This window comes from Mobula hypostoma, chromosome 30 (assembly GCF_963921235.1).
Source record: "Mobula hypostoma chromosome 30, sMobHyp1.1, whole genome shotgun sequence".
NCBI classification, from domain to species: Eukaryota; Metazoa; Chordata; class Chondrichthyes; order Myliobatiformes; family Myliobatidae; genus Mobula; species Mobula hypostoma.
Window position 1 is genome coordinate 5,375,826 of NC_086126.1, and position 27,676 is coordinate 5,403,501.

At 48.9% G+C, this 27,676-nt stretch overlaps 1 protein-coding gene, 1 long non-coding RNA gene and 3 other non-coding genes across 6 annotated transcripts; 4 read left to right on the forward strand and 1 right to left on the reverse strand.

Moving 5' to 3' along the window:
- The first annotated feature begins 314 nt into the window (after nt 1-314).
- LOC134339557 (uncharacterized) lies at nt 315-13,012 on the forward strand. 2 transcript variants are annotated; one of them, XR_010016428.1, is made up of 13 exons: nt 315-450; nt 964-999; nt 2,617-2,646; nt 3,063-3,105; nt 3,892-3,934; nt 5,362-5,395; nt 6,035-6,071; nt 6,860-6,904; nt 7,745-7,778; nt 8,605-8,673; nt 9,761-9,793; nt 11,522-11,583; nt 12,861-13,012. It is a non-coding gene; the product is annotated as an uncharacterized LOC134339557 (long non-coding RNA). The 2 variants fall into 2 exon arrangements; XR_010016429.1 differs by lacking the exon at nt 5,362-5,395.
- On the forward strand, nt 9,565-9,686 carry LOC134339833 (small nucleolar RNA SNORD22). The gene has a single exon (XR_010016458.1). It is a non-coding gene; the product is annotated as a small nucleolar RNA SNORD22 (small nucleolar RNA).
- LOC134339831 (small nucleolar RNA SNORD31) lies at nt 10,799-10,864 on the forward strand. The gene has a single exon (XR_010016456.1). It is a non-coding gene; the product is annotated as a small nucleolar RNA SNORD31 (small nucleolar RNA).
- On the forward strand, nt 12,068-12,130 carry LOC134339832 (small nucleolar RNA SNORD31). The gene has a single exon (XR_010016457.1). It is a non-coding gene; the product is annotated as a small nucleolar RNA SNORD31 (small nucleolar RNA).
- A 7,309-nt stretch (nt 13,013-20,321) lies between the features above and the next one.
- On the reverse strand, nt 20,322-27,023 carry b4gat1 (beta-1,4-glucuronyltransferase 1). Its single transcript, XM_063036623.1, has 2 exons — nt 25,777-27,023; nt 20,322-20,966 (listed from the first exon to the last, which is right to left on the reverse strand). The coding sequence occupies exons 1-2, from the start codon at nt 26,905-26,907 to the stop codon at nt 20,775-20,777; spliced, it is 1,323 nt and encodes a 440-aa protein (XP_062892693.1). The 5' UTR covers nt 26,908-27,023; the 3' UTR covers nt 20,322-20,774.
- Nucleotides 27,024-27,676: the final 653 nt, after the last annotated feature.

A 27,676-nucleotide genomic window follows, 5' to 3' on the forward strand; every position in this document is an offset into this window, starting at 1 on the left:
TTACTGCTGCCGCACATAAGCCGGTGATAATAAAACCAAAATCGGATTCCTAACGCATAAGGCTCTGCGTTGCGCGCCAAAAAAAAACAAGTAACCGGAAGTGATAAATTTTTAAATCGCCTGCAGAAATTTTTTCAGGGTGAAGAAGTATTTTTCATTGCCATCACTGCCGGTGGTTGACAAAAAGATGTTCTAAAGGTGCGATATTTAAAAAAGAAATTAAACTATATCCCCCAGCGCGGGAAGGGCGGTTACCCGGAATGCACCGCGGCGGGGTATAAAAGGCCCGACGGGCGGCCCGTCGCCCATTTTGTTGCGGTCGATGGAGGTGAGTGCAGCCGGCGGCCGGAGCGGGGCCTGCGGGCCATCCGCCGCCATCCGCCCCTGTCGCCCTCCCGTTTCTGGCCATCCGTCCCTAAGCAGCGTGGCCTACCTTCTAACATCCATCCGGTGGGTTTAATTTCTCCCCCCCCTCCCCGATGCGCGCGTTTTCTCTCTCCATGATGAGCACCATTTCACAGACCTGTACTGAAGGCCGTGATTACGATCATTATGTTTCTGAGGCGAGAGTTTTGATAAGTTTGCAGCGGGCTCCTGCGTGTGGGGTCGTGGTGGGGGGAGGTTGGGATGCTAGTTAAAGTTGGGTCTCCGGCGGTTAGAGGCAAAGCAGACTGAATTGGGCGGCTTGCCTTGTTTCGATGTGCACCCACGCAGGAGCAAGTTTTATTTTTGCAAAGGTACACAGCTGGTACTTACATAGTCCCAAGTTGAGAAATTGGAGCTGAGACACGTGACCAAAACTTCTGATCTGACAACTTGCAAAAAGCTGGAAAAGACTTGGCAGATCATTTGGACTCTTGTTTTCTTCATTATATATAACGTGTACCTGTGCATTTTTGTTTGGGGATAGGATATGATCTCTGCAGTATGATTTGCATGAACTGACTTCTGGTTTATTTTCAGTTTTAGGCGCAGCCAGTAAGGAGAATGTTGCAGCAGGTGAGATCTCCAGTGCACAGTCTCTTTGTTCTTGTGTATCTTGTACTTGGTCATTTAATCCAGTGAGAGGTTATTGGGTTGAGCCTTTAACATGGGCGTCCCCACCCTTTGTTATGCTATGGAAAAATGCTATTAAATAAGGGATCTTTGAGACCATGCTTCAGACCACAGCTCTTAATATTCTAAAATGATAACTAAGTTTAGTTGTGAGGATATTTGGTCTTATCAATTGAGATGGGGGTGGGCAAACTCTTCTCCCAGCATTTATTAGGGGGTTCTCATCTTTTGCTCTGCCATGGACCAATGCTGTTACAGTGAGTGATCCCTGCACCCCAGGGTGGGCTGACCCTGCTCCTGTAAGTCCGTTCATCTGCACGTCAAAGTGGTGATTAGATTTAGTGTGGTACAGGGCACTGAGAATTACTACTTCATAAATCATCAACTATTGATGACAGGAGTTGGGGTGTTATGTTGGGACGCTGTGGGTGCAGTGCTGATCATCCACTGGAAAAGTATACTGCAGAATTGTTAGGACCGTGTGGATGGGGAAAGGGACTGGCCCCTTGGTTAATGGTAGAGGGCCGTGGCATTAAAAAAAGGAACTCTGGGACTAGGCAGTAGTCCAGCACAGACGAGATTCAAGATTGATGTTATTTTCAGTACACAAGGGGATGTGATTGCTACTCCAGATTTGATGGCAGCACAAAAATGCACAAGAGGATAAAGAATGAATTTATAAACAGTAATTACAAATAAAGTCATATCTATGTATTAATACTTACAGAGAATCTTGTCACCTTGTTGAAGTACTAATACATAGAAGATATCTGATTTATTTGTAATTACTGTGTTTTTATAAATTCATTCTTCATCCTTTCGTGCTGGTCAAGGATCAAGGCCCATTGGCCCATCCAGTCTGTGCTGAACCATTTAGACTGCCTGCTCACATTGACCTTCATCTGGACCGTAGCCCTCCATACCATCAAACTTAACGTCGAAATCGAGCTTGCACACACCACTTGCACTGGTGTCATGTTCCCCTTAAGCTTCACCTTTCAACCCTTAAACCACGACCCCTGGTTGTAGTCCCACCCAACTTTGCATTTACCCTATCTATATCCCTCATTAGTTTGTATACCTCTCAAACCTCCCTTCAATCTTCTACATACCAAGGAATAAAGTCCTAACCTAATCAATCTTTCCTTATAACTCGGGTCCTCCAGACCTATCAACATTCTCGAAAATTTTCTCTAAACCCTTTCAACTTAACTTGCATCTTTCCTGTAGGTAGGTGACCAAAACTGCACACAATACTCCCAATTAGGCCTCTCTGATGTCTCTTACAATTTTAACATAACATTTCTCAGGAAAGGCTAAGGTTCCAGAATGCTCACAGTACAACAGGTTGTAATGCAGTATTACTAAGGGAATGGGGACTGTATTCAGCTGACCAGTGCTACAAAGATGACCAGCATGAATTCTCTCTTGCTGCAACTCTTGCAGAAACCTCCTTACTGAGTAGCACTAAATGAGGGAAGTGATGTCCTAACAAAAGAACAATTGTGCTTGCTCTTTTTTTTACCAGTTGTGTTAAGTATGATTTTATTTTTTTTACAGGTGTCCTTGCTCCATTCCTGTTTTCCAGAGGTGAGTACCGCCTAGTAAATTCCAATACAGTGTTTGAATAAATTCTCCTCCGCCTTGTGAATCTCTTTAATTGGGCCTGGGGTTCTCCCCCACCCCTGAGGACACAGAATCATGCTCCAAAGTAAAGCAGAGTTTGTTGTCCATGCCTGCTGAATTTGGCTCAACCCCACCCTTGTGAGGGAAGGGGACATGTGGGCCCCTTGGGTTCTCTCTCCTCCCCCCCCCCCGAAAGGAATGTACTTCGCTGCACCCAGTTCCCTGCTCGCTGTTCACATGATGATCGATCATAGACAAGCATAAGTCTGAATAGATTTGATTGATAACCGGTGCTGAGAACAGCAGTGGGCACTGGGTTTTGCAGTTCGCTGATTGCTGGCCACCTCGCGATTTAACGCTTCCATTTCTCCCCCCGTCAGGTTCTGTACCCAGATGTGGCCTCTGTGCTCCGATTCTTACAAGGTAGGATATTGTCAAAGATGGGTAGGGGTAGGGTTAAATGTTATTTTGAGGTACTACACAGGTTATATCTTTGCTAGAAATCCGTGTAGGAATTGAGAGCATCAGGGAGCATCCATGACAAGACCACAGGTTTGAAAGACCAGAAGGGCTGTTCTGTGTTGCACCTCAAAAGTAGATAACCACATTGCACAACGGCAAATGGGATGGCCCTACAAAGCAGCCCAGCACATCACTGGCAAGAACATGTATGCAGTAAGGTAACACCAGGAAGGATCTGGCCCACCGTTCATAGACTGTTTGTCCTACTCCCATGAGGAAGAAGACTGTAGCAACCACCAAACTCTCAACAACACAAGCAGCAACACCTTCACCTACTGACTAGCCCCTCCATAACCTCCACCACATGCATTCAGTCAGTGTATATAATTGTCAGTAACAAATGAAGATTTTAGACTTGCATGAATTGTCTTCCATTGCTTGAATCAACCAGATGTCTTCCCCCCGCCCCCATTTTAATAACTGCAACCACTTGAATACACACTGAGCAATTAGGTGTAGTTATATAAGGACACAAACAAGCATTTCGACAATTAGACTAGCCCACAGCTATATTAAATATGTCCTGCTGCTCAGTACTGAAGTCCTTTTTATTGCTTCAGATGATCCCAAAATAGTCTAGTCTGACTGTCAGTGCTGAACAAATCACAATATGTTATGGATCTACTAATTGACCTTCAAAGCCTCTTGTGGTCAGTCACTTGGTACTAAGTGTCCCGTCTTTTGTAGGGTGCCTTGTCTGCAAGAGCTTGTGATGAAGCTGGAAATACCAGTGAGTAAAGACTACATTTACCACCTGTTCTCAGAATCGTGGAGTAACTATTTTGGAGATGGGGTGGGGGGGGGAGCACAGTAAAATTGATTTGAGATTTTTAGTGAATGTGAAATGTCCGTTTGGCACCTTGCTGTCCACGCCATTTGTTTCAAGGGTCGTCGTATTTTGAGATGAGGGATTGGGTCAGAACAAACCCCATTGTTTTATTGTCAAATGAGTGCTGAATCAGAGCCAGCAAAGTAACTACTGCTATGATGGGGCGACTCTCAGGCTGAAGGAACACCTCACATTCCGTCTGGCTGGCCTCCCAACTGGATGGCATGAACTTCACTTCTTTTCACCTTCCCTCCCATTGCTCTCACGTTGCCCTCTACCTTATTCTCATGCCTGTCACCTCCCCCTCAACTCCCACCCTTCTCATCTCTACTGTCACATCCCTTTTACCTTTTCCACTCAACACTTCCCGGCTTCTTACTTCATCCCCCCTCCCCACCTTGCAGTGGTTTGTGTGTCTGATGCAACTACTCCAGTGGATCAGAACTCGTTCCCTTTCAATACGATCATGTCTGATCCATGCTGGTCTCAGTCCTGAACCACCCAGCTCCTCATGTCCTTTGATTCCTTGATCTTGCTTCCAAATTCTCCCCGTTGTAAATTCAATTTTCTAGCCTCTGGCATTCTCTGACAGGATTAGACACATTACTAATTAGAAGAAATTTCTAATTGGCTTGGTTTGAAATGCCTGGCCTCCCTTTGTCCTCAAGTTACCTGGGCAGAAAGCCATTAATGCAAGTCCACAGAACCGCCCCAATGCACAAAATGGAGGACATCAGTGCCCCTTCATGTCTTGGCCAAAAAACGTCAAGTCTTTATTCCCCTCCATAGACGCTGCCTGACCCGAGTTCCTCCAGGATTTTGTGCACTGCTCTGGATTTCCAGCGTCAGCACAACCGTTAGGGATGCTTTCCTTCCTTGATCAGGAATTTCTTGCTATTTTTGTGGCCAAATTTGGAGATCTATTACTCGCACCACTGCCTGTAAGAAGTTTGCAGGTTTTCCATGTGACTGCAGGGTTTTCCTCCAGTCTTCTCCCGCCGTCCAAAGACATGGCTGCTTGCTGGGTTAATTGGACGTGGTAAACTGTCCCGGGCTTGGGTTAACTCGGGGGTTTACTGGGCGGAGCAGCTCGGGGTCCATTGTGTGCCTGATAAATAATCTGCACCCGAAGGTGGGGTTGGGTAGACACCTGCTAACTTGGCCACTCTGCCTCTGGTTTGAAAGGATGACGATTAATCAGAGCAGACGACAGCTCTGTCGGGTGAAGCTGTTTGTTACCAAAGCCCTGATCAAACCAGCTGCCCAAAAGCGCCTAGTTTTCTTGACGCTGCCTTTCTAGAACTCAATGCAATATCTCCTCTTTTCAGATCCTGTTTGATATGCAGGACAGTTGCCTTGATGGTGAGTAGACCTACTCTCTGACCACCAAAAATGAAAGGCCCATTCATTCTCCTTTGGCTTTTTTGACGGGCGGTAGGCTGCCTGAGGGCCTAGCCTCGGTATCCTAGGCAGTGCCTCAGGGTAGCATCCATGTTGAAAGGCCCCACCACCGCCTCTCCCTCATTACTACCGTTAAGGAGGAGGTGCGGGAGCCTGAAATCTCACTCAAATGTTTTGGGTACATCTGATCTATCAGGTTTCTGAGCGGTCCATGAACAGTGCCCCTTTTTGTGCTCTCAGTAATTTTTATTGTACTGTACTGCCCAAAACACATTTCACGACATATGTCAGTGATAATATTTTGGACTCTGGCACATTTGCATGACTTGGTTTAATCCGAGTTGTGTGGTACTTTTGAAAGAAACTGCTCTTCGTCTGATGCTGTTGCCCCATTTCCCAACCACTCTGGTGATTGTTTTTCCTCTAATTTTGGAAGGCCATGGCCGATCACAGCAGATTCGCAAGTCCATGGTAAAAAAAGACTAATCCATGGGTATAACCTGTTTCACTTTCCTGCTGGCTGTGTAACTTTGAGGACCGTCTGGTTTGGACAGCAGAGATGATAATTAACCAAGTCTCTTGTGTTATTGTCCTTTTTAGGTAATTAAACTGATGCATTCCTGACATTGGAGATTGGGTAAGTACCTTTTAAAACTCGGGGGCTGCATTGTTTGTTGGAAGCGTATTACCTTTTTTTCCTCTCCTCCCTGGTTTCAATTCTCTCAACTTTGAGGAGCACTACACCAGAGTGCTAAGCATAAGGGTGTGATTGTTCAAACTGAAGGGTGCTTCCAGAATTAATCCTTAAATGAAGGGTTAGCTTCACAGCCGAGTCCGAGGACTTGTGCTGGCGGCAGCTCATCTGGTGCCAGTACAGCGCGCCCACAAATCGGTAACCCTAACCCGTATGTCTTTGGAATATGGGAGGGGCTGGGAGCTGCATGTCACCAGTGGAAAGTACATACTCATTGCCAACTAAAACCCTCAGTCAGTGATCGCCATTGCTGTAAAGCGACTGCCTAACGCTCCACCGCACCACTTCCATCTGTCCTTCAGCGTGACAAAGTACCGGGCAGGTTGGACCTGAATTCAGGGGTTACTTCAAGCTCGGTGCTTCATTACTATTCAGTCGTCCTTAGTAATGACTCTGCTCTAGATAGTTGAGCTGCCATTAATGTGCTGTTGGGGGCGGTCGGTATGACCCCTGTGCGGATTCTTGCTAGCGGCTGGTGTTGACGGGTCCGTTCTCCATAGTGACGCTGCTCCTTTCCAAATGCTGGAGTCTTGGTGATGATCAACCTTAGCTCACTTTGACCCCGTGTGAAAAGATTGAACACCCTGAACGACTCTCGGCTTTGCTGTGGGTTTTCACAACCCCCTGTAGTTCAAGTTGATGATCTTCTCTTCTCCCTTTTTATTTGAGAGGATGCCCAGGAGTCCGGAAGCTGCAGTGGACTTCCCATGGATGTGGTGAGTGGAACATTATCTCAGTCTTTGCCTTTGCCTTAGACCGGGTGTGGGAGTGGAGTGAGTTCATTGTGGAAACCTACCTGGGATCGTGAGGGGCAACCGTTAACATTGCCTGCTTCACTAATGAGCACCTCTTATAGAAATGTCAATGTTAACGTTGAACATTGCAGCAGAAAGTCTCTGGCTTGCCCATCACAAGGAAGTCTGCAGATGCTGGAAATTCAAGCAACACACACACAAAAAATGCTGGTGAATGCAGCAGGCCAGGCAGCATCTCTAGGAAGGGGCACAGTGGACGTTTCGGGTCAGGACCCTGAAACATCGACTGTACCTCTTCCTATAGATGCTGCCTGGCCTGCTGCGTTCCACCAGCATCTTTTGTGTGTGTGTGGCTTACCCATCGCTGCTCTTGAACCCAATCTGCCAGCTAATGAAGGCTAACACCATATGCCACCTTATCCACCCTGCCAACCTGATCTATAGAAGCTGTAGAGCAGGGGGTCTATGGATTCCTTGGTTAATGGCATAAAAAGGGTTGGAAGCCCCTGCTGTAGACATTTGGTACAGACAGATTTCCAAGTTTAGAGTAGAATTAGATATTTCAAAGTTAGAGTGGAATTACATCTGGGATTGATGTCGCTGCCTTAGCCAGGGGAAGTGAGCTGTTAAAGGTGGTAAATAGTTATCCATTCTGGCTGCTCTAACGTGATGATTTCTACTAATGGGATCTCGTTCGGCTGAATATCCTGATGTTCAATAAAAATCTGATGCAGCACAAACTTGAGTGCTTCTCCAGGGTAGTTTAAAGCCGCCTGCTGACTGCTTACTGTCTATTGACAGGTGTGACTAATGCCTGGGTCTTCGGGTCGATCGGGTAAGTGGGTGTACGCAGTACCTGTTGATTATGTGGGAGGTTGGGTAAGAATTGATCCAGTGTTTTGCTTCAGTTATTTCTTCCACATTTTTACCTTGCTACCAATCCCAGTGGCTGTCAGAATAAAGACTTACGGCTAAAATGATGACGAGCGTATGTTTTCATATATTTTTATACTATGAAAAAACACTTCATAGAAATTCGTAGATAAAGTTGACCGAAGATCAGACAGCCATTGGTATCACTGAACAACTGTATATACACACTGACCATTAGGGGAGACACTGAACAACTGCATATACACACTGTGGCCACTAGGGGACGCACTGAACTACTGCCTATACAGACTGAATACCTGAAAGCTAACTTTAAAAATTGCGTGTATATAGATAACTATATAAAACAAAAGCAGGCTTTTAAGCTAGAGGGGAAGTAACAATTAATACAAAAATTCAACACGCTGAAGGAATGATCCATGTACCCTATGATGTTTTGAAACAATGTTTTGGTGTTTAAAAGACTTCAGGAAACTTGGGTGTAAATAAATGATAGCTTTGGTATATAAACCTCACATGATCTTGTACCTTATTCAAATCTGTGTAATGCTAGGTGTCTTGTTTAGGTAATGTTTAATTTTATTTAGAGATGCAGTGCAGAAACAGGCCTCAAAGAGCCTTTGAGATGGTGTTCAGTCATCTTAATAGCTGGTTTCAGCAGGTGGTGTGTGTGTGTGTTATCTGTGTGGCAGTTCACCATAGGTGTTGTTTTGCTTTTAAGACTACTTTGTTGCTGGGTAAAGCAGTGTAAACTGACTATGTTTTTGCAGGGAGAGATGGATGGCCAATGAAAGGACTTGATCTGCAAAGCTGATAATGCAGCACAACTCCTGTGCCAGGTAAACAATGTGTTCATTATACATTGGTTAGAAATTTAAGTCTGGGTGTGGTGAAAGCTGGATTCTAAGCACAGGGAATTGAAAAACAGTGATGAGCTGTCTCGTTAGTAAGGGAAGGGAGGGAGAAGCAGAGTGGTCAGCTCTTTAAAACATTACATTCAAGTTTGCAGTTGATCCCTCAATCAGTAACCCCTATTCAAGTTAGGATTGTGTACCCCTTATTCAAAATCGAAAATATTTTTTAAGCGCTGACCTGACATGGCAAATGGGAAATTACACAAGGTTGTCAGGCGATTAAAAACATTGGCATAAACTGAAAAATTAATCTCAATCGTCAATTGGAAGAATGGATAGAGACAACATTTTACTTGATGCAGAGCAGTTTCCAGAGTTGCACCTTGTATAAACCACTAGAGGCACTATAATTCGTAGTTAGCAGTTGCTTGTGTTAGAAGTATTTGTATAAGATGCAAGCAAATAATTGTTGAGCTGCAAAAGTGAGAAAGTTAAATCTAAACAGTTGGATGCAACAGCACTATAAAATTGCATTCCGTGAAATCAGTGAGGATGTGCTGGGGGTATTGCAAGGCTTCAGACTCAGCATGTTGGAGGGGGGTGGAATACTGGAGGAAACCTCCGTGGTCACGGGGAGAATAAAGGCTCCGTTACAATTATATAAGGAAGACACAATCAAATGCAGAGCGACGTAGCAAGCAGCGGAGGATTCAAGGGTCTTGGCACGAAGTTGTGCCCACAAGATTACTCTAACCCCTTCGTACCAGGGGCCCCTACTGCTGGTCAGGGTTTCTGTTAGCACGAGTCTTTAGGCCTTTCCTTCAAATCCCCCTTGCTCTTGAGTTGAGCAATAGTGAGGATCTGTGAGCGGCTCAGTCCCGATGATGAAATGCTGTCTCTGACGTGCTGCACGGAGCCAGAACCTGTAAAGGTGAACCCACTGGTGCCTGCAGCACGGCAAGAGGAGAGAGGGTTCGTGTTGAACTGTCTGATGGGACCGAGGCAGGCGAGGTAGCGTGGACGCTCCCAGTTGTTTTCATGTGGTGACCTGCTTTTGATTTCTAATTCACAGGGATTTGTTCGCTGGGATGGCAAATTGGAGAAGGTGAGTTGGTTCTAAAGTTGCCCTTAACATCATGTGTGTCGTAGCCTGAAGTGTCCCCACGCTTCCAGAACAGCAGAGTGCGCCCACAGCTCACTGGCCCAAACCTGGATGTCTTTGGAAAGTGAGGGGGAACTGGAGCAAATCAGGATAATGTACGGTCTGCGGCAGGAATTGAGCCTGGATCCCTGGCTCTTGAGTATTAGCCGATGTCGGAAGACTGCCTTTTTATCTGTAGCTTCCTTGCAGGCAGAGACAGGAATTGGACCCTGGTTACTTATGCCGTCTGGTATGCTCTGTGCCCCATCCCATGCACATACATCCTACTTCCTTTAACTTCCACTGCTCAGTACGTTTCTCTGGCCATGGGTGTTGCTTGACAGTTTCCTCCGTAACAGGACGAGGGGAGCTTTCTCCCCTCTCGATGCAGACTCCGATACCAGCGGTGTCGCAGGAGTTGACGGTCACCATTGAATGCAACCTGGGACCCCAGCTGGCGCTATTTCCCCTCAGCATTTACTCCCGATGTCTTCCCAATGAAGGCAGAGGCCGGAGATGAGCTGCTACCAGCCCCATCTGCCAATAGCGACTGGTTTTAGGTGCCGGTAACCTGCAACCTGCCTTTCTCTCTTCAGTCAGTAGAAATGGTTCTGCCAGGTGTAGTAGCTAAGCCACACATGAAGGCCAGGAGCTGGACTTGGCTGTCAGAGGTGATTTGAGGCACATGCTATAGGCAACATTTAATAGGCAATGGGAGCTTCTCCACATTCCCGCCCTTAGTTGTAACAACCTTGAAATTTGTAATGTGGTGATGAGAGAATTACACCGAGCTCGGTGGAATTGTTTCCGTAGAATCTGCCCAACCCTGCTGTGAGTTTTTAGCGCTGTAGTTTTTACTTCCCGGAGCTCTGCCTTGCAATGTTTTATTTCTACTTCCTGCCCCCTCGAGAGGCTTTCGCACTGACGTTCGATAGCATGGAAGTGTGTGTTAAAGTGGTGAACGAGGTGTCTGCATGTGATGACGTACATACCGCCCCAGTCTGATTACTGATGGATTGGTATTTCTGATGCACTTCCTCCATCACCCACTGTTCCCAGAGCCAGTTTGGATCCTGCTTCCATCCGGTTCACGCCAATGCAAACTACTGAGCTGGCTGATTAAACATGTGTCGTCCAACCTCAAACGTTACAGCTCAGTACAGGCCCTTCACCTCAACTCTGACCTTTTAATGTGCTCCAAGGTCAATGTCACCCCCTCCAGGTCTGCCTCTACCACCGTTTGCCACACATTCTCCCAAAACTTCACAGTTCTGTCAGATCCCACCCCACCCAGTCTTGTGTATTACATTCTGTTTGCTTGTGAAGAGCTGTGTGTCAAGCTATTGGTCCTCCAGATCCTTGTTTCTCATTTCTGTGACTCAAATCTTCCCTCAGCGAAAACCAGCTCACCTTAACCTTCATTTTTCTATCCCATGTTTCCAACACATACAGGCGTGGTTTAGAGGGTTATGGGACACTGGTTTGGTTAGCATGGCCCAGATGGGTAAAGGGCCTACTCCATCTTGCATTTTACGTTACAGAGGTGAGGTGGACCCCACAAGCCCATGCCACCCAATTACCACGTGATCAATTAACCTAGTATGACTGAAAGCTTGAGGTTTATCTGTTACCAAGACGCGGGAGGAAGTTCAGGCTCTTTCTCATTGCCTCTCGCTTCTCTCTGTGTTGTAGGATCCTTGGCCATGAGTGATGGGGCTTGGAGTTCCTCCCTGAAAAACCGGGTGCTGTGACAGGTGAGTGACACCGTTCGATCCCCGTTTGAAATGTACCCAGTGTTTGTGACATTAAAGTAACATTAATCAGGCTGGGGCACAATTCCTGCTGGCCCGGGCAAACTACAGCCCAGATCCTAAAAGGTGAGCGTTTATTGTGCCCAGCAGTGAGCGGCCCAAGTCGGTAACATACCGAAGGTAGCTGTTGGGGAGCGGAGGATGTTGGTACAAAGGTGTGGGGTGGGGGAGATATCAGTTGATTCGTAATAGTTTATTTGACTTCTACAGATGTTGTAACACCTCAAGTGCTGCATAGACTCCAGTCAGGCGGCACCCACAGAGAGGAATAATGAACGTCCTGGGGCCTGACAAGGGATTTTGTCTTGGAACATTGACTGGTTATTACTTTGTGAATATCCCCCCCCATATTACGGAGTAGCGGCAGTGAAAACTGCGGCCTTGGGTGTGACTGATGTCATTGGCGTATGGACTGGTGAAAGGCCTGATGGGAAGTGATGAGCCTACCGCCCCAGACTGATTTAGTGCTGATCGGTATATCTGATTCTCTACCTTCACCTCCACTGCAAAAGAAAACACCCAGTACAATGTACTGGATACAAGTGGTACAGGTCCTTTGGCTCTCAGTGTTGGGCTGACCTCTCCTAATGCCAGGGTCACTCTGACCCTTGTCTACACTCATGCGTTTTCAATCCTCGTTTCTTTTCAGTCATCGGGAAAGAGGGACAACACATTAAGTTAGGAAAATGAAATCGGAAATGGACAGTAATGGAAACAGAATGGAAAAAGCTTAAGATGGCACCAATATGGAGCAGCTCCTATACTATATAGATAATCTGCAGATCTCAGCCAGTGAGAAAGCTCCTGTTCAAATAATGCAGCACAAAGGAAAACTAACTGCTTTCTGGACTCGTGCATGCTGTGACCTCTGAGGCCTCGGACTAGGAGGAAACCAGAGCACCTAGTGGAAACCTGCTTGTGTCACATACAGACTTCCTCACAGCGGGCACTGGAATCGAGCTCTGAACTCGTGTCCCAAGTCAGTTTTTACCCTGTAGTGCCAGAAAGCGCCTTGAGCATTGAACTGAATGGTGGAATTAGTGTTTTTAGTTCAAACTGTTCAAACCTCTTCTGACTTTTTAACTATTTCACGTTTCTAATGTTAATGTCCCAGGCAAGCAGCCCTTTTAGTGCAGAGATTTACTTCTGAACAACTGCCCATGCCTCTGACCTTTTTGCAGTTGCTGAATGATTAAATAGTACTTTTCTTTCTCCCACAGGCACAAATTTCAATTCACCATCCTTGCCCACCGTCTGGACTACCCTGATTCTGCAGATTGTTCCTGCAGTGGAGTGTATTTGGCTTTTGTGAAGGTGCAGTTTAAACTGAAATAAACTGACCTGATTTTCAAAACATTGGGTGCTGTATTGTCTTGATTGAAACTGAATAACTGGGCAGTAGATTTTGGTCATGGCCTGAGCTGAGATTTGAGGGGGAAGAAACTGAAGTTTCAGCAACGCCTTTGGGTTTGGGTGAATACAGCCTTCAGCCCATGATAAATGCTGCCCTTTTGATCTCAAGATCAACCCAACCCTTTTGTTCTGTATTGACTCCATTTTGTTTAATTGGTGTATCTGAAAGTTTTGTGTACCTAATGTATCAGCCAAGTCACAGACAGTGGAGCGGAACAGGTCAGTGGGGAGGGAGTCCCCTCTATCACCTGCTCCTGGAATCCAGTAGCACAACTCGCAATTAATTACCTAATGCATTATGCAATAACGTGTTATTCCTGTTGACTGTCATACCTGCGAACCACTAAGTTTGTTGACAGGGAATGCATTATGCAATATGGTGTTATTCCTGTTGACCGTCATGCCTGCGAACCACTAAGTTTGTTGACAGGGAAGATGATTCAGCACTCGTTTGTTGTTCGAGGGTGGGTGAAAATGAGGGATAGATCTTCCCATTACAGTACAGGCCCATGAGCACATTGTGGCAATCTAACCTTTCCCTCTGACAAAACCCTCCCACTTTCCTATCCTGTCAGTGGTAAGGGTCTTAGTTCAAAATATCCGCTACTCTACCATAGCTTCCTGGCCTGCTGTGTTCCTCCTGCATTTTTTATGTGTTATCCGATATATTGGTGTGAATGGTTGCTTTGCTGTGATCTTTATCGGCAACTGACTTGATTCTGAGGGAGTCGAGAGGCGTGTGGGGGAATGGGAATTTGCGTGCTGACGGTCAGTGAAGGGCCTGAGCTGTGTGGCCAACTGGGGAAAGGTTTGGTCCATTGACTTGGATCGTAGCTCCTTTGCTAGCCAGTTGCAGACTGACTATCAGCTGCAGTAGGCGGGATGCACGACGGAGAGTGGGCTAGTTGGAAGGAGACATTATCGGCGAGTTTGGAGCTCATGGTCCTGGGGTCAATAGCAGTGAACGAAGCCTGAAGAACTCAGAAAATGAGGCCAGATGGCTGTGTATCTGCTGGGAACGTCAGGACCAATGTATGCAAGTCCATTGGAGGCTGGAGCTGTGTGTGTTTTGAACATGGTTTGCGTGCTAATGTTGGTTCTAGATTGATTCAGGAATAGCGCCTTTCCAGCCTTGAAACCACAACCCCGATTATCTCTAACCTAATCACAGGGCAATTTACAATGAGCAGTTAACCTCCCCCGGTACATCTTTGAACTGTGGGAGGAAACTCATGAATTCCACCGGGAAGATGTACGGTTATTATCAAAATTACGTATATGGAACACAATCTTGAGATTAGTCTTGCAGGCAAGCTGCAAAACAAGATGCAACTAGAACCCTCCAAAGGAGAAATCCCACACAAGACCGTGAAATGTGCAATAAATAAACACTGCCTAAATAAAATAGGGCTGGAATTGAACTTCTAACGATTGGAGATGCAACAGCGTCTCACTGACAATTTCCACACAAAGTTAGTGACACTTGCAGGCTGCCGTTAATTCATATGACGCATCTCACCACAACACAGAAGACTCGGTATCTATGGGACACAGTAAATGGTCAATGCTTTGGGCTGAGACCCTTCTTCAGGGCTGGGAAGATGCCAGAATGAAAAAGAGTGGTGGGAGGAGGAGGAGGGTTGAGTGAACCTGTAAACGATGTTAATTTAATCCTGGGGATCTCCACTCACTCAGATACAAAAAAAAATCAAGTGTAAACTAAAAGTAAAGGATCTTACTTTGAGGTGAAGCCTAAAAACTAGGCTTCAAAGCAATCTACTCCCCAGATAGTCAAAATGAAATGGTTGGTATCCGTCTGTCTTGAAAGACGACGGGTGACAACGATTATCATCACAAGCCTGGGCAGAAGGTATAGAGATCTTGAGGTCCCCCTCTCAGCCTCACCGGGGTAGTCCAAAGGAAAGCTTATGAAGCAATACGTCTGTCACCAGCTCGGCTGCAGGAGCTGCTGGGAGGATGTTCAATGATACCCAGCCACTCCGGATTTACTGTCTGGGTTTTACTTCCGTAGCCTTCATCTCTCCCGAGGCTGCTCATGAATCAGTGGGGCTATTTACCCATCGCCGGAGGTTGGTTCACGAGCACCAGGGCACGTCCATACTGCAGTGGGACAGCCCTCCCCATTCTCTGTTTTCCGGCCTGATTCTGAGAGGGGTCCAGTTTCCGTGTGTCGCCAGCGAGGAGGCACGACACGAGGCTTGCTGTTGCTACTGGCAGGGAGAGACTGACACATTCAGCCCTCCTTCTCGCAACACCGTTAGCCAGCGGTGGGAGCGGAAGGCGAGAGCGACAAGCAGGACCACACTAGACACGTCACAACAGCCATTTTTGCACAAGGAAATAACAAGGTTTAAAATACCCTAAACCCTGAAGTGACAAGCCTGCCATTATCTTGGTCCACGGGGAGAAACACAAGCTGGGTCTGATCGACCCTGGCTGGGTCGCCTGGGCGAGGATGTCTGTCCGGCATACAGACAGAAATAGTTTGGAAAAGGGGTTCCTGACCTGGGGTCCACGGTACCCGTCTGTGGCATTAAAAGATTTGGGACCCCTGGTTTACAGGGCAAATAGATAGTCATCTTGGCCCAGATGAGCCTAAAGGCCGATTTCCCTGCTGTGTGATTCCATGACTGTGGAAATTGAGGCCAATGTACAAATACAAGAAATAATAATAATAATAAATAAGCAATAAATATCAAGAACATGAGATGAAGAGTGCTTGAAAGTGAGTCTATAGGTTGTGGGAACGGTTGAGTGAAGTTATCCCCTTTGATTCAGGAGCCTGACGGTTGAGGGGTAGTAACTGTCCCCTGGTGGTGTGAATCCTGAGGCTCCCGCACTTTCTTCCTGGGTGGTGGGCGTCCCTGATGATGGATACTACCTTCCTGCGACAGCACCCTGGTGTCGATGTGCTCAGTGGCAGTGGAGGGCTTTACCCGTGATGGGCCGTGAAGAATCCAGCAGTTCCCTCAAGCGGTTTCCTCCCGCGGGCCAAAGCCACACCGGTTAGGAGGTTAATTGGTCGTGAATTGTCCTGTGAGTAGGCTAGTGCTGGGCAGTGTGGCCCTTTGGGTTAGAAAGAGCCTGTTCTGCCCTCCATCTCCGAACTAACAAATGTCAGGCTCTGACCCCATGGGCCCGGTTCCCGAGAGCTGCCCAGTCAGGCAGCAGCTTATCAGAAGCACAAGCGATTCTGCAAATACTGTAACCTGCACCACAGGCCAAAACCAGCAGGATCTTCACATCCCAATCCTACACTTTGCACCATGCCCTGCTCTGCGACCACAACGCGGTCAACGCTTCATACTCCATCTGATGGAATGAACACTGATTTCTCCTTCCACCCTGCCCTTTACAGAGATCTGTTTCAAATCCTGTCGATAGCTTACTAAGTTTTTATTGGAAAAAATATTGATTCACTATGTCGAATTCAACAGAAGTGAAGGGCGTGAAATGCAAAAGAACTGCAAACTAGTTGAAGGGCTTAACAAAATAGTAGAGGTTGCTAAAGTCATTTGGATATGTTAATGAGAACCAAAAGCTATCAATGGGATGGAAATTCCATTAGTCTAGATAGAGTTTACAAAGAATGGGTAAATGCCAAAGACAGGACAGAGAAAAAAAAATAACTGAGTGGCTTAAATATGTATGCTATTTTGTTATTCTGTGCAGTTTTATGTCAAATATTTTGTAAACCTACATAAACTGTGCTACGTGTGCATTCAGTGCCCACAAACTTTTGTCACAGGAAAAAAAAATTGCACAATATAAGATTTTTGCGCACAACTGACTACTAAAAATTAGAGGGATCATTGTGCCCTAGCATGGGGGGGGGGTCTGCTCTGGCAGACTGGGTGGAGGAGATCTACATTGCCCAACAGAAAAGACTCTTTCGTGCCAAAGTGAAAACAGGCCTCCACAAAGTGATTTGAATTAATTACAAATATAAAGCACAAAATAATTGATTGCATAAGTATTCGCCCCTTTCTAGATGCACCTTTAGCAGCAATTATAGCTTTGAGTCTCTGTGGATAGGTCTCCGTCAGCTTTGCACATCTGGACACTGTAATTTTTCCCCCATTCTTCTTTACAAAACTGCTCAAGCTCTGTCAGATTGCATGGAGATCGTGAGTGACAGCGCCGGCCACAAATTCTCAATTGGATTGAGGTCTGGACTCTGACTTGGTCATTCCGGGAGATTGACTTTATTGTTTTTCAGCCATTCCTGTGTAGCTTTGGCTTTATGCTTGGGGTCATTGTGTTGCTGGAAAACTAATCTTCTCCCAAGTCGCAGTTCTCTTGCAGACTGCATCAGGTTTTCCTCCAGGATTCCCCTGTATTTTGCTGCATTCACTTTACCCTCCACCTTCACAAGCCTTCCAGGGCCTGCTGCAGTGAAGCATCCCCACAGCACGATGCAGCCACCACCATGCTTCACGGTAGGGATGGCGTGTTTTTGATGATGTGTGGAGTTCGGTTTACGGCAAAGTGTTTAGTCTGATGGCCAAGAAGCTCAATTATGGTTTCTTCAGACCATAGAACCTTTTAGTCTCCCACATGCGTTCTGGCAAACTCTAGCTAAGATTTCATGTGAGATTTTTTTTCAACAGTGGCTTTCTCTTTGCCACTCTCCCATAAAGCTGTGACTGGTGAAGCGCCCGGGCAACAGTTGTTGTCTGCACAGTCTCTCCCATCTCAGCTACTGAAACTTGTAACTCCTCCAGAGCTGTCACAGGTCTTCTGGTGGCCTCCCTCACTAGACCCCTTGATCACTCAGTATTTGAGGATGGCCTGCTCGAGGCAGATTTACAGCTGTGCCATATTCTTTCCATTTCTTGATGATTGACTTAACTGTACTCCAAGGGATATTCAGTGATGTGGAAATTTTCTTGTATCCATCTCCTGACTTGTGCTTTTCAATAAGTTTTTTTGTGGAGTTGCTTGGAGTGTTCATGGTGTAGTTTTTGCCAGGATACTGACTCACCAGCAGTTGGACCTTCCAGATACAGGTCTATTTTTAACTACAATCAGTTGAAACACCTTGACTGCACACAGGTCCCCCAAAACAGATCTCCATTTAACTAATTATGTGACTCTAAAATCACTTGGTTACACCAGTGATGATTTGGTGTGTCATATTCGGGGGGCGGCGGGTGAATACTTATGCAATCAATTATTTTGTGTTTCATATTTGAAATTAATTTAGATCACTTTGTAGAGATCTGCTTTCACTTTGACACGAAAGAGTAATTTCTGTTGATCACTGCCAAGCTAAGTTAAATCCACTGTGATTCAACATTGTAAGACAATAAAACATGAAAACTTTCAAGAGGGATGAGTACTTTTTATAGGCACTGTATACACAGAACTGTTTAGCATGTTTCTAGCATTATTTGAATACTGGCGATCCGATTGGTTGACTCTTATCTACAAATTGGCCTGCCATCTTTAGTTGCTTCTTTCCCTACTCGTCCTCTGCTTCTCCCCGTTTCCAATTCTCTTTGTTCTATTAGTACTTAATAAAAATAGTCCTAACACAAGCTTTATGTTTCTTGACTTCCGAAACAATCTTGAATTAAAAACATCAGAATCCAACCTGCGTCACGTGCTAGTTCTGATGAATGGTCCATGTTAGAATTTCTGTACGGTTGCTACTCAACCTGAGATATTAGAACTTTGTCGGACTTCCGACATCCACAGTTCGTTTCCATCCCATCTTAATTACACGGCTGATCCCATAATTGAGGATAAATTCAGCGTTGGCGCAGTTAGCGTAACAATTTACAGTACCAGCAACCCGGGTTCAATTCCCACCACTGCCTGGAAGGAGTTTGTACGCTCTTCCCGTGACCGCAGGGGGTTTCCTCTGGGTGCTCTGGTTTCCTCAGATCGTGTTGGTCGTAGATGCAATCAACACATTGCACGTTACTTGCGACCAGTTGTTTGAGCCTAGACACCATCTCACGGCTCCTCTAAGATAGTCACAAACTCACCAGATACAAGTTCGCCGAATCAATGGGGGTGATAAGTTAGCAAACAGGAGGGAGATTGAAAATCTGGCTGAGCAGTGTCGTAACAACCACCCCTCACTCGACATCAGCAAGACCAAGGATCTGGCTGTAGACTTTAGGAGAGGAAAACCGGAGGTCCATGAGTCAGTAATCATAGGAGGATTGGAGGCAGAGAGGGTCAGTAACTTCAAATTCCTGGGTGTCACTAGCTCAGAGGACCTGTGGTGGACCCAGTCGCACCTCTACTTCCTTAGGAGTTTGTGGAGATTTGGCATGACATCAAAAACTTTGACAAACCCCTACAGGTGGGTAATGGAGAGTGTATTCACTGGCTGCATCGTGGCCTGGTATGGCAACACCAATGGCTTTGAACGGAAAATCCTACACAAGGTGGTGGATTTGGCCCAGTACATCACGGGTAAAGCCCTCCCAAACATGGAGCACATCTACATGAAACACTGTCGCAGGAAAGCAGCATCCATCGTTTAGGACCCCCACCACCCAGGCCACGCTCTCTTCTCGCTGCTGCCGTCAGGTAGAAGGTACAAGACCCTCAGGACTCGCACCACCAGGTTCCGGAACAGTTACAACCCCTCTGAAAATAATATTTACTTTGGATTTTGATCACCTGGGACAATATATCAGCCAGCGCACAGCAAAAGGCCACAGTGTACTTGGGAGAGAGCTCAAATTTACTTGTAAACAAGCCTTGACCCCAGGTTAATCCATAAATTAATTTATTGCATCAAAGTCTGACACACTACAAAATAAGATCAGATACATAATACAGATGAATTCCTGTTCCACAACAGCAGGACTAGTGTCAACGAAATGTGTTTGCCCAGTTTTGTAATTCCAGTGTTCCGCAGGGTTTGTAACCAAAACAGTACTGACAAGCCAGAGGGAATTTCTACAGAACGAACACTGACAGCTTGAAATTCAGAGAGCTAGGATCCCATGTTGAGACGGATAGAATCTGGTTTTTCCCCTTGGCAGCAGTTTGCAAGTTTGGTGTAGTGTTAGGAAGCATGATGTTTAAACCAGGAGTACTGTGTTCACTTTGACTTGTCCCACGGCAAGTTAGTTCTCACTGGAAGTGCAGACCAGTCCCCAGATTTACCGTGACGGACCCATATCCCGGTGTTTTACAGTGACAGACCTGTCCCCACCGGTATCGTACCCCGGCGTTACACAGTGACAGACCCGTCCCCACCGGTACCGTACCCCGGTTTTACACAGTGACAGACCCGTCCCCACCGGTACCGTACCCCGGTGTTATACACTGTGACAGACCCGTCCCCTCCGGTACTGTACCCCGGTGTTATACACTGTGACAGACCCGTCCCCTCCGGTACTGTCCCACAGTGTTTTATAGTGACAGACCCGCCCCCACCGGTACTGTCCCACAGTGTTTTACAGTGACAGACCCGTCCCCACCGGTACCGCACCCCGGTGTTACACAGTGACAGACCCGTCCCCACCGGTACCGTATCCGATGGACACAAGTTCCCTGGGACAGGAGGCTCGGTGCCCTGCTGATACAAGTTGTACGCCCCCACAAAGCCACAAGGTCTCTTTCCCCTACGGCCCACTCTCAACTGCGCCGGTCGATACCCGTCCTGCGCCCCGAGCCTCGGGAGTGAGCCGCCGGGGGACTGCGCGGTAGGCGTGGGTCGGCACTGTGCCGGATCAGCACCGGCGTGGCGACTCGGGGTACTTCTGCCTCAGCTCCTGCTTGAACTGGCGGAAGAGGATGCGGTTGTGGCGATTCTCGTTGTCCTTCTGAGGGTGGAACTCGCCGGCGACCTTGAAGCCTTTGTGGATGAGGAAGGCGTTGTCGAGGATGGCGAAGGAATAACCAGCCACATGCAGCTCACAGGCCTGCGCAGAACAGAGGTTCAGAAATGTTAAAAAACTCACAGTAAATTATCAATGTACATGTACACTCGGTGGCCACTTTATTAGGTACACCTGCTTGTTAAGGCAAATATCCAATCAGCAACTCAATGCATAAAAGCATGCCGACATGGCCAAGAGGCTCAGGTGTTGTTCAAATCAGACATTGGAATGGGGAAGAAATTCGTTCTAAGTGACTCCAATTTGGAAGAATGAGAGGATGACCTAACTGAAATCTATCGAATGGTGAAAGGCGTCGATAGAGCAGATGTGGAGAGGATGTTTCCTATAGTGGGGGAGTCTAGGACCAGAGGACACAGATAGAGTGAATGTGGAGAGGATGTTTCCTGTCGTGAGGGAGTCTAGGACCAGAGGACACAGATAGAGTGGATGTGGAGAGGATGTTTCCTATAGTGGGGGAGTCTAGGACCAGAGGGTACAGATAGAGTGGATGTGGAGAGGATGTTTCCTATAGTGGGGGAGTCTCGGACCAGAGGACACAGATAGAGTGGATGTGGAGAGGATATTTCCTATAGTGAGGGGGACTGGGACCAGAGGACACAGATAGAGTGGATGTGGAGAGGATGTTTCCTATAGTGGGGGGGACTGGGACCAGAGGACACAGATAGAGTGGATGTGGAGAGGATGTTTCCTGTAGTGGGGGGAGTCTAGGACCAGAGGACACAGCCTCAGAATAGAAGGATGTCCATTTAGGACAGAGCTGAGAAGGAACTCGTTGCCACAGGCAGCTGTGGAGGTCAAGTCTTTATGAATATTTTGACCATAAAACATAGGAGCAGAATTAGGCCATTTGGCCCATCAAGTCTGCTATACCATTCAATCATGACTGATCTTTTTTTCCCTCCTCAGCCCCACCTCCCGGCCTTCTCCCCGTAACCTCTGCCTTAAATACACCCAACGACCTGGCCTCCACAGCTGCCTGTAGTAACAAATCCCTCAAATTCACCACCCTCCAGCTGAAGAAATGTCTCTGCATCTTTCTTTTAAATGGATGCCTCTCTAACCTGAGGCTGTGCCCTCTTGTCCTAGACTCCCCCACCATGGGAAACATCCTTTCCACATCTCCATCTAGGCCTTTCAACATTTGAAAGATTTCAATGAGATCCCCCTTCATCCTTCTAAATTCCAGCAAGTACAGACCCAGAGTCATCAAACGTTCCTCATATGATAACCTTTTCATTCCCAGAATCATCCTTGTGAATCTCCTCTGAACCATCTCCAATGCCAGCACATCTTTTCTAAGATGAGGGGCCCAAAACTGTCCACAATACTCAAGGTGAGTCCCCACCGGTGCCTTGTAAAACCTCAGCATCACATCCTTGCTCTTGTTGCATTAGCTTCCTCACCACTGACTCTTCCTGCAAGTTAACCTTCAGGACGTTCTGCAGAAGGACTCCCAAGTCAGAGGATGATAAGATTCTTGATTAGTCAGGGCATGAAGGGATACGGGGAGAAGGCGGGAGATGGAGGCAGGATGGAAAAATAGATCAGCAATGGAATAGACTCGATGAGTCTAATTCTCCTCCTATATCTTATGGTTTAGGTCTAAGTGACTTTGACCATGGAATGATTGCTGGTGCTAGATGGGGTGGTTAAATCACAGAAACTTGCGATCTCCTGGGATTTTCACACACAAGTCTCCAGAGTGTTACAAACACACCAACAAAATGCTGGAGGATCTCGGCAGGTTAGGCAGCATCTATGGAAATGAATAAAGCCAGGTGGGTGGGAAAGGTCAAGGGCTGGAGAAGAAGGAATCTGATAGGAGAGGAGAGTGGACCATAGGAGAAAGGGGAGGAGGGTACCCAGGGGGAGGTGAGAAGAGGCAAGAGGCCGGAGTGGGGAATAGAAGGGGAGGGAGGGGATTTTTTTTTTAACCAGAAGGAGAAGTCGATGTTCATGCCATCAGGTTGGCGGCTACCCAGACGGAATACAAGGTATTCCTAAACCCTGAGATCCTCTAGAGTTTACCAAGTCTCTGCAGAAGAGCCTGAAGACACACACTCGATGTTTGAGGAACTGTTTCTTCCCTCCAACACACTCCCCCCTCAATGAACCCATGAACAACTACCCCCGCGGTTTCTTTGCGGCAGAATTCATCTACTTTTAAATTGATGGTAATTCTTTTTTCATATCTTGGCATTGTACTGGTGCCACAGAACAACAAATTCAAGTCAGTGACATAAACCCTCTGGGCCTGAACCGTTGACCGACTCTTCCCCCCACCCCCCTGAGATTTTTGAGTGTTTCCAACATCCTGCACTTGTCGAGGAGACACAGTTCATCCATCCTGACCAGGTTGCCTACTTGAGCTATGGAGCCACAAGGGTCCAGAATAGACAATAGACAATAGACAATAGGTGCAGGAGTAGGCCATTCAGCCCTTCGAGCCAGCACCGCCATTCACTGTGATCATGGCTGATCATCCACAATCAGTATCCATTTCCTGCCCTATCCCCATAACCTTTGATTCCGCTATCTTTAAGAGCTCTATCCATCTCTTTCTTGAAAGCATCCAGAGAATTGGCCTCCACAGCCTTCTGGGGCAGAGCATTCCACAGATCCACAACTCTCTGGGTGAAAAAGTTTTTCCTCAACTCCGTTCTAAATGGCCTACCCCTTATCCTTAAACTGTGGCCTCTGGTTCTGGGCTCCCCCATCAGCGGGAACATGCTTCCTGCCTCCAGCGTGTCCAATCCCTTAATAATCTCATATGTTTCAATCAGATCCCCTCTCATCCTTCTAAATTCCAGAGTATACAAGCCCAGTCGCTCCAATCTTTCAACATATGACAGTCCCGCCATCCCGGGAATTAACCTCGTGAACCTACGCTGCACTCCCTCAATAGCAAGAATGTCCTTCCTCAAATTTGGAGGCCAATACTCCAGGTGTGGTCTCCAAACTTCCATAGATGTGACCTGGCCCACCAGTTGTCTACCCCAGTGGCTCCCATCTCCCTGTTCTTGTGCTCTATGCGCTAGATTAATTAAGGCATAAGATATAAGAGCAGAATTGGGCCATTTGGCCCATCGAGTCTGCTGCAACATTTAACTCATAGCTGATGCTTTTTCCCTCTCAGTCCCAGTCTCCTGCCACCCACCCCCTCACCCCTGTAACCTTGGGACGTTGGAGTTCAGAGTTCAGAGTTCAATTCCAGTGTCCAGAAAACAGGTTTGTATGCTCCTTCCCACGTGCGAGCTTGGGATTCCTCTGGGTGTCCTGGCTCCCTCCCACGGTCAGTAGGTTAACTGGTCGTTGTGAATTGTCCTGTGATTAGGTCAGGGTGGGAGGCTGTGCGAGGCGTGTTGTACCTCTAAATGTATAACGTACTCCAAGACTGGTTTAACCAGGGTCATCAGAGCTCTTGGACTCAATCCCCCGACTGACAAAGGCCATGCATCATCTTCAAAACCCAATTCTATAAGGTGACCACGTAGAATTGTCACCCATGCCCCAGTGGAAATAGTCAGGGTCATACAGAACAGAAAAAGGCCCTTTGGCCCAACTCAGCAATGCCAGCCATCCAAGCCAGTCCCACCTGCCCTTATTTGATACATGTTTCCCATCCTTGTAACAGTCCAAGTGTTTTTTTTTTAAAGAAGTTACATTCCCTGAGGTTTCATCTCAGACTGACCACCCTGAGGGCGAAGAATTTGCCCCCCAGGTCCCTTTTAAAACTCTCTTGTTGACTGCAGAGGTAATCGGTCCAGCGTGGGCCCAGAGTGTTTACATCTGCCAGCCCTACAGCTTACCCAGAACCTCCAGGCACCGTCCACACAACCCAACGTGGCCCAGACCCTTTCCCTGTACCGCGCCCCCCCTCCCCTTACACCCACCCAACTCCGCAATCCGTTCGCACTCCCCGCTCCCGCAATGAGACCCTCCCCATTCCTCTCCCACACTGACGTCCGATCCCTTCCCCGCACCGCGCCTGCCACCAACACACGCAACATCCAGGGCTGTCACCCACCCCACCCACAGACCCAACCTCTAGACACCCCTCTCCCCACCCCAATCCCCTTCACACACATCACCGTCCCACACTTCCTCCCAGACAAGAGCCCAAATCCTTCTCACCCCCACACACGTCTAACTCCCCTCCAGTTCTCCCTCCTTCACACCCTCTTACCCTCAGGGGCACCCTCACCACCTGACCACGGGGGTACCCTCACCTCCCTCCTCCCTCCCACAGGGGCACCCTCTCCTCCTTCCCTCCCTCCCACAGGGGCACTCTCTCCTCCTTCCCTCCCTCTCACAGGAGCACCCTCACCTCCTTCCCTCCCAGCCTCCCTCAGAGGCACCCTCTCCTCCTTCCATCCCTCCCTCAGGGGCACTCTCTCCTCCTTCCCTCCCTCCCTCCAGGGCACCCTCACCTCCTGACCACAGGGGCACCCTCTCCTCCTTCCCTCCCTCCCACAGGGGCACTCTCTCCTCCTTCCCTCCCTCTCACAGGGGCACTCTCTCCTCCTTCCCTCCCAGCCTCCCTCAGGGGCACCCTCTCCTCCTTCCCCCCCTCCCTCCGGGGCACCCTCACCTCCTCGCCACCTTCCCACAGGGGCACCCTCTCCTCCTTCCCTCCCTCCCTCCCTCCCTCAGGGGCACCCTCTCCTCCTTCCCCCTCCCTCAGGGGCACCCTCACCTCCTCCCTCCCTCCCTCCCACAGGGACACCCTCTCCTCCTTCCCTCCCTCCCTCCCTCCGGGGCACCCTCACCTCCTTCCTTCCTTCCCTCCCTCCGGGGCACCCTCACCTCCTCGCCACCCTCCCACCCTCACCTGGCTGATGCGGTTGAAGCCGTACTGCTCGAACCGCTCGTCGTAGGGCGGCACCGAGCGCGGCCCCACGTAGAAGGGCTCCCACGGGTCGCTCCAGGCCAGCGTGTAGGCGACGCCGAGGCCGGGCCCGGCCGCCAGGTTGATCCAGCGGCTGTAGTTGGTCGGGGCGTGACAGCGGGGGCAGAGCTCGCCGTAGAAGGGCCGCACCTCGCCCACCTGGTACAGGCGCTGCAGCTCGGCCTTGTCGGCCGGGACCCGGCGGCTGCGGCGCATCTCCAGGGCGGGCAGCACGTAGACGGCGGGCCCGGGCTGCGGGCCGGGGCCTGGGGCCGACAGCAGCTCCAGCAGCCGGCGGTGGAGGCCGCCGCTCGGCAGCATGTCGACGTCGATCACGGCCACGTAGCGGGAGGGCAGGGCCCGGCGGGCGGCGTTGCGCAGCAGGTTGCCCGGGTACGAGGCGTTCGCCAGCCCGTAGTTGGCGTAGCGGCGCCGCAGCCGCAGCACCGGGCGCAGGGCCCGCCGGCACGGCGGCGGCAGCTCGGGCTCCAGGTCCAAATCGAGGTCGGGGTCCGAGGCCTGCTCCTCCTCCTCCCCCGGGGGGAAGGCGGCCGGCACCCGGGCTGGCGTGACCAGGGTGAAGGCCACCAGCTCCCGCACCCCCGGGCAGTGCAGGCCGAGGAGGTAGAGGGCCCGCAGGGCCTCGGGCAGGTCGGCGGCTGTGGCGAACAGGGCCAGCGAGAGCGGGGCCCGCCAGCGGCGCACCAGGCCGGGCAAGTGGTGCAGGTTGTTGGCCGAGCAGTGGGTGGCGAGCCCGAGGAGGTGGCCGGGCCTGGGCCGCCGGCTCAGCACCGGCGCCCGGGTCACGTCCGGGTACAGGCGGTAGCGGCCCGACGGGTCGGTCTGGCCGCCGCCCTCCAGCGCCCGGCTCAGCTCCCGCCGCCGCCGCTCCGGCTCGGGGTCGGGGTCGGGCAGGCCGTGCGAGGGGGAGCCGCCGCCGCGCCGCCTCCCCCGGCCCCGGCCCTGCAGCCCCGGCAGCAGCGACAGGTAGAGCAGCTGCAGCCCGGCCACCAGCAGCAGGCCGCCCAGCACGGCCCGGAACGGCGAGCAGCGCAGCGGGCGAGCGGGCCGCATCCCTCCCCCGGCGGCTCCTTCAACCGAGGCTCCGTCTGCTCACGGGACCGGGACCGGGACGGGGCTTCACCATCAGCGGCTGCGGCTACGATGCAGCACAAAGCAAAACCCAACTCAAACAACACAATAATCATTCTATTAAAAATATAAATACTAAAGGATCAAAGTCAGCTGCAGAAGAGTTGTGAACTTACTCAGCTCCCGGTATCCAGGGCATCTTGAAAGGAAGATCAAACACTCTTCATCCGACCCAAGCCTTTCAATCCTGGAATCATTTCCCCAAACCCTCCTAAAGATTAGGGATCCCCCAAAACTGCTCGCAATACTCCCAAAGTAAAGCCCCACCACTTCGTGTAAAGTCTCAGGAGTCCTCTCCCAGTCTTCAATAAGACTAGAGTATATAGTCATAGTCATACTTTATTGATCCCGGGAGAAATTGGTTTTCGTTACAGTTGCACCATAAATAATAAATAGTAATAAAACCATAAATAGTTAAATAGTAATGTGTAAATTATGCCAGGAAATAAGTCCAGGACCAGCCTATTGGCTCAGGGTGTCTGACTCTCCAAGGGAGGAGTTGTAAAGTTTGATGGCCACAGGCAGGAATGACTTCCTATGACGCTCTGTGTTGCATCTCGGTGGATTGAGTCTCTGGCTGAATGTACTCCTGTGCCCAACCAGTACGTTATGTAGTGGATGGGAGACATTGTCCAAGATGGCATGCAACTTAGACAGCATCCTCTTTTCAGACACCACCGTCAGAGAGTCC

Coding starts and splice junctions, on each gene's coding strand:
- b4gat1 (XM_063036623.1), bottom strand. CDS start 26,907: ATGCGGCCCGCTCGCCCGCTGCGCTGCTCGCCGTTCCGGGCCGTGCTG. Junction 20,967..25,776: donor GCTTCAACCGCATCAGCCAG/GTGAGGGTGGGA, acceptor TGTTCTGCGCAG/GCCTGTGAGCTGCATGTGGC.